The 12,241-nt window shown below is 46.1% G+C and overlaps 1 protein-coding gene across 4 annotated transcripts in view; it reads right to left on the bottom strand.

Annotated features, from left to right (window-relative positions):
• Positions 1-435: 435 nt before the first annotated feature.
• NVL (nuclear VCP like) overlaps positions 436-12,241 on the bottom strand; it is a 97,123-nt gene continuing 85,317 nt past the window's right edge. For 3 of the 4 annotated variants that reach the window (XM_032838706.1, XM_032838703.1, XM_032838702.1), the window contains 3 exons: positions 10,517-10,605; positions 8,286-8,356; positions 436-732 (listed from right to left, as the gene is read on the bottom strand). In XM_032838706.1, the coding sequence (XP_032694597.1) occupies positions 688-732; positions 8,286-8,356; positions 10,517-10,605 (205 nt within the window). In that variant the 3' untranslated portion in view covers positions 436-687. Of the gene's footprint in view, positions 733-8,285; positions 8,357-10,514; positions 10,606-12,241 lie in introns of those variants that run through there. The other variant, XM_032838707.1, reaches the window with a different exon arrangement.

A 12,241-nucleotide genomic window follows, 5' to 3' on the forward strand; every position in this document is an offset into this window, starting at 1 on the left:
GTCACGTAACCACGGTAGCGTAACTGGGGTGGGACTATGAGGATACCACTGACAAACTGCTGATGGCTTTCTACAAAGTAACTGGCCCAGAACCTTCCAGAAAGTCAGAAGTCAGGAGACGGGAAATGTCCCAATTTTGAGGGAACGGGAGCGAAACAGGAACAGACTGAACAGCTCACTCCTGACCCTTCTGTCAAAAGGACGACCTGGGGCAGCTGGAGAGAGAGGCCTGGCAGAGCTGGGGGCCCACGGGATGGCCACGTCTCACAGGGGTTTCCTGAGTGCGACGGCTGGCTATCGGGGGAGCCTGGGGCGTGGGAGACGTACATCATGGTGTTTGGGGATGACGGGGCCTCGAGCAGGCAACTTACACTCGGGTGGCTTAAGGCAACGTTCTTTTTACTGTGATCGCAACTCTGCTGAAGTACACTCAAGACTGTTTTCAAAATTTTATTTAAAAAACGTCATCAGTTATTTTAGTTCAACAGTTAAACATCTTTCTTGTTGTTAAAGAGAAGGGAGGGTGTTCCCGCGCCCAGCTAGCCAGACGGAAAGTCTTCGGATCCAACAGGCCACATCACTCCGGGAGTAACACGCTCACAAGGGACGCCCTCTGCGTCAGGTGGCAAGCGGACAGCTCGGCCGGCTGGACGCACTGACCTGCTCCGGGGCCCGCTGCCGCCAGGGTCACCGGCTGAGGGACCGCTGCAGAGCTTCATACATCACCTGGTCCTGAGAACAGGGGACAAGACAGACAGAGAGCTCGTGAGCGTGACAGGGGCTGATATGCGTCCCCCAAATGCGCACGCTGACATCCCACCCCCACGACCGCACAGTAACCGTGACTGGAGGTAAGGTGTTGGGGAGGCCGTGAATTTGTAAGGAAGCCCCCCAGGATGGGCTCTAAGCCAGCGGGACCAGTGTTTCTGCAGGAAGACGGATGAAGAACAGACAGGCCCAGGGAGGCCGTGTGAGGACATGGGGAAGTGGCCTCGGGAGAAGCCAGTCCTGCTGACACCGTGATGAGGGACGCCCGGCCCCCAGTCCCTCCACCTGCAGCTCTGTGGAGTGTGCGCAGCCTGCCACAGGACCTGGGAGGCCGACTCCCAGCTGCCCCCACATCAGTGCCCGTCTTTCTGTCACTGGTGTGGGGACCAGCATGACAGACTGTTTGTAGAAGTTATGTATTAGGGTCAGGTCATGGCCCACTATCACAGCGTTTTAGTTACTGAGGCTTCTGGAAAACAGGTCAGTGTTGTTAGCCGTCCCCACTCCCAGCTCGGTCTTCCTGCAGTTTTCCTGCTGCTGCAGTCGGCTTGGTTTTCCACAGCAACTTTCAGTCACACCATCTGGTCCCCAGCACAAATTGAGCAAGAATTAAAAAGACCACGGAGTAGAGCCATTTAAATGATTTCGAACAGCAACAAATGGCCTTAGCATGGCATGTGCCGACCAGCCCGGGGCCCTGTGCTAGAGGCACAGCCGCGTTCCCGACGTCTGGCGGACGCCAAGACACTCGCACAAGTGGCCCCGATGAGATCTGTCCCGCACGTATGAGGTCTGTCCGGTGTTCAGAGGGGACTTTACTACCATTAGCTTTTACCCTGGCCACAATCCTGAGTCAGGCAGAGAAAGGCAAACTCTTCTGTTTGTTCTCTCTGCAAGAAGTCAGACCCTGACTAGAGGGCGTTTCCCATTCACGAGGGAAACCCATTTCCTGGACTGTACTTAATGTTCACCTCCGGTCTGAAAGACGGATTGGAAAAAAAAATCTATGTAACTTGTTTTAGTGATTTTTTAAGTACCTGTCAAACAGTTTCAAAGGTGAACATAAAGTAGGAATTAGTGAAATGCTGAATTAACTCTGAAATAGTGTAAAACAGTCCCTCTGTACATCAGTTTCAGTGCTGAATAATCTACCGTAAAGACATTTTAGGCACCCCTACATTATAACCAGGTTAGAGCAATCCCTTTCTTTTTTTTTTTTTTTAAAGATTTTATTTATTTGAAGGTGGCGGGGGGATCACAAGCAGGCAGAGAGGCAGGCAGAGGGAGAGAGGGAAGCAGGCTCCCTGCTGAGCAGAGAACGCGATGGGCTCGATCCCAGGACCCTGAGATCATGACCTGAGCTGAAGGCAGATGCTTAACGACTGAGCCACCCAGGCACCTGTTTAGTTTTTAATTTTTCAAAAATTTTTGTTTTTTAAGTAATCTCTACACCCAGCGTGGGGCTGGAACTTGCAGCCCAAAGATCAAGAGTCACACGCTCCACCGATTGAGCCAGCTGTGCTCCCCTTAATATTTAGTTTTTTTTTGACTTGGTAAGACCTTCATATGGTGCAAAGTTCAAAAAGGATAAAAGGCCCCAAGGGAAGCCAGTCTCTCCCCACAAACAGCTGTCACTAGTTTTGTAAGTAATTGTTTCATGAGAACCAGTGGGAGTGTGGGGCTTCACCTTGATGCCCTGCCTTATTTTTAAAAGATCAAATTAATAATCAGCTTGGTCATCTGCTTTACTTAATATTTATTCAAAATTCATACGATGCCTATTTCCCAAAGGGAAGTTATAGCTTCTTATTCGCTAAGTTTTTCAGAAATCAAATATTTAGAGATTTACGATCTCCCAAAGTATGAAGACTACACTAGTACTAAATCTCACTAGGACATCCCCAGACTCTTTGATAATGTCTGGCATGACAGGTGCAGATGTTTTTAATAAAATCAGCCAGACTGCCTCTGTCATGTAGTTGGTCCCTTCCATGTAGCAAAAGCTACATGGAAGCCACGTTCTAACACCGACGGGATCGAGTGCCCAGGTCAATACGTGTTCTATGTGTAGCAGCCTGTCCCCTGCAGTTTTTCTGTGAGTCCAGCACAGAGCCTGGCACGCACACAGCAGGGACTCGACACACATAAAGAGTCAGATCGTAGGTAACCCATTAAAACACAGCTGGAAACTCTGACTTGAGGAGCTGTTCTCCTAGGAGTGTCCATGGGGTGGAAATAATCTGGGAAATGAACCATCTACTCCTGCGTGTGGAGAAGAAAAAGGAAGAGCTGGGGGCAGCAGGTGTGAAAAACACTCCGCCGGTGAGCAAATGAACAGGAGGGTTGCTCTGGGGTGGTTTAACAGAGGAAGTAAAGACCAAAATCCGGCTTGTCCGTCTGAGTGAGGTTTCCTTCCTGACGGTGGAACGATGCCAGAGCGAGCAGCGTGAAGACTATACCAGGAATATCTGGGAAAGTAACCTCAAGGTCTCAACTTGGACAGCAGCTGGGGGGCCTCAGGTCTCCGGCGCACAGGGACACCGGCACGGGGAACGACGCTACTCTGTGATGCATGCGCAGCCGGGACGCTCGCCTCTGGATTTGGAGAAGCTGCTGGTGGAGGGTCCAGGCTTTTGTGTCAGGGATCTGTCCTCACAGATCGCAGCCTGTCAGGTCCTCTTGGGACCAAACAGGACGCAGCCACTCACTAGCAGTGAGGACGGGCAGGGATCTTCAGTAGAGCCCGAGGGCCTCGCCCTGCCCGAATGAGAGCCGGCCGAGGATGGACAGCTGGTGAGGACAGACAGCCGGAGAGGACAGACAACCAGAGAGGAGTCTCTGCTCGATGCCGACACCACCACCCTGAACCAGTTACCAACGGTTTACTGAGCCAGGTGACACATTTCTGCATTGCGTCTCTAAGCCAAGAGTGTACTGAGTATTTGAGAACTATGAAGGCCCACTCTGTAGACCTCGAGACAGGACTTCTGTCTTCTTAGACGTCTCATTAATCCCATGTTAATTCAAAGCAATTGCCATTTTGGTAAGTAGGTCCAAGAGGCTAAAATGTGTGTTCCTTGCACAATAAACAAAATCTAGTGATTCTATTTCAGCAGGAAGACCCCAAACCCCAATGCTACCACTACCATGTCAGTTAACCTGAGTCACCAGCATCTTATTTACAGATTTTCATTCTAAGCCTTGAAGGCGTGACCAAGCTCTGCGGCCCCTCACAGCCCAGCCTGGCCAGAGCGTCTAATTTCCTAACTGGCCACACTGACTGGTTCTGGCGCGGGATCCTAACCTGGGCTGGACCGACCCCAGGGTTCCCTGAGACTCTCCCGTCAGAGCCTGTGGGGAACTCTCTTGCTGGGAGGTGTCTGAGCCTCCCACCTTCCCCCAGGAAAGGAAGCAATGAGGTTCGGCAGCCAGCATGCCTAGAGCCATATGTGCTCTCAAGATCCTTGTTAAGTGGAACAATGAACTGTTGTTGTTTTTTAAACTCAAGATGCATCATTTTATTTTATTTATTTGAGAGAGAGAGATCACGTGAGCACATGGGCACGAGGAGGGGGAGAGGCAAAGATCGAAGCCCCAGAAGTGGGGCTTTGATCTCAGGACCCCGGGATCATGACCTGAAATGAAGGCAGATGCTTAACCAACTGAGCCACCCAGGTGCCTCCAAACAACTCTGTTTTCCCCTAAGCACTTGAGTTGGAGTTGGGTTTCTGTCCTTTACAACTAAAAGAGCCCTAATTACAAAAGCATAAAGAAGTGGCTTATCAATGAGCTGCTCAGATTCACATCCAAAAAAGTGCCACACCTTTCAACCCTGCCTGGGCCTCTTAATTTCAACTACACTATCCTCAACCAGAAGGGAGAGGTTCTTTACCACAGTTCTCAACTGGGAAGGACCAGGAAAAAAAGGAATAAGAAGGATCCGAGAACCACCCCCCCAAAAAAACCCCCACAATATACATTGGTGTCAAATTCACCTGCAAAAGTGTGCAAAGGAGATTAAAGCAAAGGTTTAATCCTTAATTGTCGTAGCTGCTTGGATGAAAACATAGCCAAATTTAGAAATCAGGTCAAGTGATTTTTGAACTTTGTATGACACATTTGTAGTCTCTGTAATAAAGTCACTCAAGCAACAAACATGAGAACTTTTCAAAATACAGCAGTTTCTAGAAAACTGATCTTTTTGGAGATAAAGAAAGAGAGTGATAAATGAGCTATCCAAGGTCAACAGATTAAAAACTGAGTTTATATATATTAGCAACAGTTAGAAAACAAGATGTAAAAAAAATCCATAAATAACAAAAAAGTATAAATTACTTGGGAATAAATTTGATGAAAGATGGTAAGATATTTACCATGAAAACTCACATTACTGTGGATCTAAGAAGTGAAACGAATTAAAAAGTGAATAAATTTATCTAAGAGAAATTAAACAAATCTAATTAAATGGACAGATGTACAAAGTTCATGAATTGAAGAACTTTCAAGGGCCATTCTCATAACTGATCTAGATTCAGTCCGATTCCAAATCCCAGCAGGCTTCTTGTGTAGGAATCGATAAGCTGATTATAAACTTTATATGGGCATGAAAAGGGTTTAAGATATTTTTAAAAATTGAGGGGAGATAAAAGCGGACAAATTTGTAGAGCTTATACCTGATCCCACAACTTACAGATCTATGGTCATCAAGACAGTGGCAAAATAGATACCGTGGCATTAAGACAGACGTAGTCAGAGCCCAGAAACGGATCCACGCCTCTATGAACAACTGGTTTTCAGAGAGGGGGTGGTGACTCCATAGGGAAATCTTCTCAATAGAGTCACAGCAAGTAGGAGCCACATGGAAACATGGAACCATGACCCCCACCTCCCCTCCCAGCAAACTAAAATATTAATTTGAGATGGATCACAAGGCTCCATGTAAAAGCTAAAAAGTATGACATGTCTAGAAAAAAGCAAAGGTGAGAAACTTTGTGAACTTGAAATTGCCAAGATTTCTCCTGACAGGATGCACAAGCCATACACACAGGAGCCAGGTTGGCCTCCGTCTGGATTCAAGGATCCTGCTCTCCAGAAGGTGCTTTTAGATGACAGAAAGGTGAGCAGCAGATTTGGAGAATGTCTTCCGCATGCACATCTGGATAAGCTAAGAATCTGTGCACGTTTATAGCAAGGAGAGATACAAGTCTAGTGTTTAAGATCAAAGCACAAGGACAGGACAGCAGAACTCCAAACGGCCCACAGGCATGTGAAACTTTGCTGGCCGTCCTACCATTTGGAGATGCTCATAGAGAGCACACGAGATACCAGTTCCTATGCCACTGGATGCTGCCGTGAAAGGACTATGACACCGGGGGACTCAGCCGCTCCCCAAGGAAGGGTCTGGAGCCCTGGCCATGCCGTCCCAGCTGCACACCAGGGAGAAGTGCAAGCCAGCACCCTACTCTCACACACACATTACTCGTGAAAGCCACACATATCCCAGCAGCACCAAGTGTCCCCCAACAGAGGAAACGAGAAAGAGCCATGCTATATTCTTATCCTGGAAAACAGCTCAGGTAGAAATGGACCACACATAACAGGGATGGAACCCAGAAGCCTCCACTGAGCAGAGCAGCCACCAGGGAGATCACGCCATGGGCTTCTGTGGGGATGCAGCCCACAGACAGGTCAGACCTGCGATCACGGGCAGTGCTGTCAGCATCGGCCACAGAGGGGCCACAAGGAACTTCGGAAGGGATGGAATGTTCTAGACACTGACGGAGATCACAGAACTGTGTGTGTGCAGGTGCTTGGGTAGCTCAGATGGTTAAGCGTCTGCCTTTGGCTCAGGTCAGGATCCTGCGGTCCTGGGATTGAGTCCCACATCAGGCTCCTTGCTCAGTGGGGAGCCTGCTTCTCCCTCTGCCTCTATCTCTCTGTCTCTCATAAATAAATAAATAATATCTTAAAAAAAAAACAACTGTGTGTGTGCACTACTGTGTGGATACATTTCTACTAAGCACAGGGAGGCTAGAGGAGAAGCTGCATCCACACGTCCTCTCAGTCCTGACAAGCCCGGGACTCCAGCTGCAGGTGAGGAACAATTTCAACTAAAACCATGTTTTTGATGACGAAACCTTCCGGAGGACACTAACATCACGAATCTCTTTTCCATCAAAACGAGGAGCACCAATCTGCCAAACTATTACCGATTTTAATTAGTAAGACTGGGTTTTTTTTTTTTTTTTAATTCTAATTTTTTTTTTAAGATTTTTATTTATTTATTTGACAGAGATCACAAGTAGGCAGAGAGGCAGGCAGAGAGACAGGAAGGGAAGCAGGCTCCCTGTTGAGCAGAGAGCCCGATGCGGGGCTCGATCCCGGCACCCTGGGATCATGACCTGAGCCGAAGGCAGAGGCTTTAACCCAATGAGCCACCCAGGTGCCCCGCAAGACTGGGTTTTATTCGAAGATGCTCAGCAGAACAGACCTGTTTCCTCTGGGACACAAAAACACCCGAGAGGTAAAGGCAGACCACTGCTTCCAGCTACGGAGGAGAATTGAGTCTGGGTGCAGCAGACTCTTCTCAGGCCGAATCCGAACCGCCACCAGTCCCAACCAGCTTCTGTGGTTAGCAGTGATAGGGTGGGAGGGCGCCTGGCTGGCTCACTCAGTGAGTGCAATTCTTATCTCGGGGTTGTAAATTCGAACCCCGTGTTGGGAGCAGAGATAAACTAAAAATAAAATCTTAAAAAAAAAAAAAAAAAAGTGGTACAGCGGTCACCTCACTTAGAAGGTTCAGAGCAAATCTTGAGACACCAAACAGGGCAGCCCACCTCCCATAACTCCTTGGACTTTGACTCCAAGGTTTTCAATCAGTAATTATCATCAGAAATACTAGGCCTGGGGTAATAAATGCCTAATGATTTAAAGGGAGTTTTAGTCCATCAGGAAGCAGGTTCTCACGGCTAAGGCGCATTACATTTCCAGAAGCCCCGAAACAAGGCAGCCAGGTGAACAAGCTTTATCACAGCGGTGCCCAAGTCAGGCGTTTCAGAGGGCTGGACGCACCCATGCAGCTCTGTGTGGCATCGGCCGTCCTTGTTACCACCAACGGACTTCCTCTGCACGGTAAGAAGCAAACACGCGCTATCTGGCGTTGTATGTATAGAAAAGAGGGCTGTGTGTTTAACCCTTCTCTGACCTTACCAGGAGGACATCTGTACCTGCCTGAAATGTGTGGGCGAGTCCCAGGTGCCGAGGAGGAAGTCTGGCTCCAGCCAGGTAAGAGTCTTGGGAAGGGTGGAGCAGGTCAGGGCACACGTGGACCAAAGAGACTAAAAATCCTCAGATGGTGGAAAGACCCACACGCGTCACCCTCTCTCTGGCTTCAGTCTTTCAAGAAACACACAAAACTACAGTCTCAAGAATGCTCCCATAAAGACATTTTCCTTAAGTTCACAATCTATTGGTCTCCATTCTAGTTCTTCTCTACACGTATTAAGAGCATTTCTTACCTTTTTTGATATAGAAGATTTCACTTTCTTGAAAGCTTCTTCAAAGTGCTTCTGACTGACCTTCAGTTCACCTGGGGAGCAAATCACAGACACATCTGGGTGGGGGGCGCTAACAGCAACTGACAGGTAGATTCTCCTGAGACACTGACTTGCAAGAGGTCAAGGGAACAGGGAGGAGACAGTGATCACGCTGGGTCTGTTCTGAATGACAGTCAAGACTGGGACACCCTGCTTACCAGATGTTTTGGGCATATTTTCAATTTCATTTAATTTACACACACCTAACCATATTTAATTTTAAGTAAATGCTTAAGTTTTATATCAGTGTCCATTGCAGTGTAAATTTTTTCCCTCAGCAATCGAAACAGTTTACTTTGGGACAAATTATATAAAAAAGTACTTTGTTCATCTTTAATTAGAGAGAGTCCCTGTTTTCATTACCCGCCCCCTTTATTGCGAGATCACTGACATATAACATGGAAGTTTAAGGTGTGTGACTATTGTGACGATTTCAGACATTGTTGTAAAGTGATCATCACAAATGTTAGCTGGCACCTACATCCCTCACTCGATTGTGTGTGTGTGTGTGTGTGTGTGTGTGTGTGTGTGTATAACTTCTAAGATCTACTCTTTCAAGATCTATCTTTCTAAGATCTTTCTAAGATCTATCGTTCAAGTATATAATCCTTATTGCTAATTATAGACCTCATGCAATATATCTGACCTCCGGAATGTGTTCATCTTATGGCAGGAAGTCTTATCCTTTAACCAACATCTCCCCGTGCTTACCAGGTTTCAATGCAGGACACCCCAGAGAGACTACCACTCTTAAACTATCACCCTTTGAAGGCCCCTCTTTGCACTGTTTACGCCTTAACTTAATGACGATGTTTGATGAAGAAGAGCCAAAATTATTCCTTTTTAAGATAATACAAATAATTTAACTGGGAGTGGAAAGTAATATTCTATAGCTATTTAAGGGTGCATATGCATTTGTAGATGTTACAGCGTTATATCATAATATATATTAGATACAGAGATACTATCCCAACACTGGATCAGAAGGGGCTCTCCTTCTTTATGAGGTTGTGCCATTATGTAAGTAAGGGAAATCAAATAACTACATTTTGAACAAGACTTGGTTTAGAATGTTCCTGAAACAGCTTACACGATGACAATTAAAACTGATCTATACAAATATTAGGATACCGTATTTACCTAAAAAAAAAATTGAATAAAATGTGTAGTTAAACACATCAAGTGGAAGGTGAATAGCATATGGATTTCGGTGAGGAAGGTATCAACACTAAGTCCCTAGAGGACAGGTAACTTAATGCAAACTGCAGCAGAGCACAGATGTCAGAATTTGCTGCATGATTATAAATGAACATCCAAACAGCCAACATGTGTAGAGAGGTCCAAATATCCCAAAACACCATCAGACTCTGCTCTCAAGTGGCACACTTACACAATGTTTCTTACAAGATAGTCTAGGTTTGCGAATTTTATCTGTTACTTCCAAGAGGATTTTTTAATTTTGTTTAAAAAAAAAAAAAAACTTTTTAAATTTTTATTTATTTTTCTTGTTTTAATTCTTAACTTTAATGCAGAATTACAAAGCTCTCCATGGGTGAACTTTTTTTTTTTTTTTTAAATCATGTAATATAATCTGAATGCCATGGCAACTTGTATTTTTTTTTTTTTTCTGATTCTAAGTCCAGTGGTCTTTTCTTTTTTTTTCCATCTCCAAATTTTTATTTAAATTCTACTTAACATATAGTGTAATGTTGGTTTCAGGAGTAGCATTTAGTGATTCATCACTTACATCCTCCAAGAGGAATCTAAAATAGCTTATAATAAAAGCGATTTGGGTAACTGAATCATAACAAAAACACGGGGACCTCATCATGAAGGGACGTGTGCTGACAGATCTCGGGGGCACAGATGCCGCTGGGAACTAAACCAAAGTTTGCCCTGGGATTCTCAGGAGCTAAAGACAGAAGGAAGAGGGAGACAGAGAAACCCAGTGGGAATAAAAACAGACACATGGACTCTGAGGTGGGGGGAAGAAGACACCATGTGAGGCGAAGCCTACCGGAACGGTCTTGTCAGAGACATGTCAGCTTTCACATCACAGACATGAGACAACGGTCACTTTGCGGGTCAGCAGTGGTGTGAGGTGTCCAGAGTGACAACGACAGGAAACAGAGACATTCCAGAAAGCACCGTACCTGCCTCACCTCCACCCTTCGGTCTTGTCATTTCCTGTCTCAGGGCGCAGACGGACGCTTCCCGAACCAAAGCAGAGAGATCTGCACCCCTGCAGGAGAAGACCTGCTCTCAGTTATTCTACGACAGCACAAGAATGGAGCCTGACTGCAGTTTCCAGTCACAAATCACACAGCTCGGGAACAGAATGACCACTTGGGTCAGCAGGAAAAGACCTTTTCAATTTTACTTCAAATATTTCTAGCTTTTAGAAGAAGGGTAATTATGATGGAAACAATGCAAGGAATCATAAACATTCCTGTACTAACACCTATAGATACTGAAGTTAACGTAAAAAGTCTATATGAATTGCCCAGTTGATAGAAAGTTACACATTCATCATAAAATCTCCATCCACAGGGCCTGTGCTGCCAGTGTGCTGCCTGTCACATGCGACTTACTGCCTAGAGTAAGCTTACACAAGAGTCATTTATGGCACCTACTTCAAAAGAGGGAAGCACAAAGGCTAGCAAGTCTTTAATGTCCTGACTCAAGTCCGAGCTGAGTGGACCTGTCATAAATGAATTAAAGCAGGACAACTAACAAGCCTCTAATCACTTTGTGCAACACTATACTGACTCAGCACAGTTCCTGAGTTCAACGAGCAACACTGCTCACTGGCATTTCACTACATCACATCTTCAACAGAATCCTGCAGCTCTTTGGGGGAGAGTTTGGACCTGGGGATAAAAACCTCATTTCTAGACATTAAAACTTACTTCATGTATATAATGTTGCCCATCCATACAATGTAAAACACTAAATGCCCATAGAGCTTAAATTATTAGCTAAATGCAATGTTTCTGTGGTTAGGTATCCAATGTTACCCCTGACCCTTTTGTAAACCTGCGTCCTCCTCTGAAGAATCCAGAAGGTGTGGCCCAGGTAAGTTCTGCCATTAAACTGCCTCTGTGTTTTAACTCTTGAAGCTGTAAACTACTCACATAAGCCATCCCCCCTGTGTAATAGTTCCTGTAGTTGTAAAAGTTTGATCCCCATCGAAGTGGGGGGAGGAAATCACTGTCCTTAGAGGGAGGGAGGGGCTTCTGCTGACCACCACCACCTGTGACTCCAAGTGTGTCCTGTCATCAAGACAATCCCTGCCTTCACGCCTGAGCCAAGATAGCTGGACAGAGAAGAGGGTCATGGCCCCGATGCTCATACATGAAGAAACGAGATAAAATGATGCATCCTGACCACACTCCCTGAGAAGAGGTTTCCAGTGTAATCCTCTTTACAAGAAATGAAGGTCTTCGACTAGAATGGACATAACCAGATGCCAATATGGTCCCCTGTCGGTCTGGCTGTTGGGATGTAAGTTTACACTGTGGAGTAACTGAGTCCTGTAATATCTCCAACATGAAAACATTGTCTCGGGGCATCTGGGAGGCACAGTTGGCTGAGCACTGGACTCTCGGTTTCAGCTCAGGTGACAGTCTCAGAGTTGTGGGATCGAGCCCATGTCAGGCTCTGCACTAAGTGTGGAGTCTGCTTGAGATTCTCTCTCCCTCTGCCCTTCCCCCCCATCACACGCTCTTTCTTTCTCTCACTGAAATAAATTAATTAAAAAAGAGAGAGATAAAGAAAACATCACTTTACTCGCTTGGTTTTGGAAAGCACATTATTTGGCTCTGACCTAGAGGAATATCATGAGCACCAAGTATATCAAGGACAACCAAGCAGTAAGG

The sequence above is a fragment of the Lontra canadensis genome, unplaced genomic scaffold, assembly GCF_010015895.1.
Source record: "Lontra canadensis isolate GAN:19392208 unplaced genomic scaffold, GSC_riverotter_1.0 scaffold106, whole genome shotgun sequence".
In the NCBI taxonomy this organism is placed as follows: domain Eukaryota; kingdom Metazoa; phylum Chordata; class Mammalia; order Carnivora; family Mustelidae; genus Lontra; species Lontra canadensis.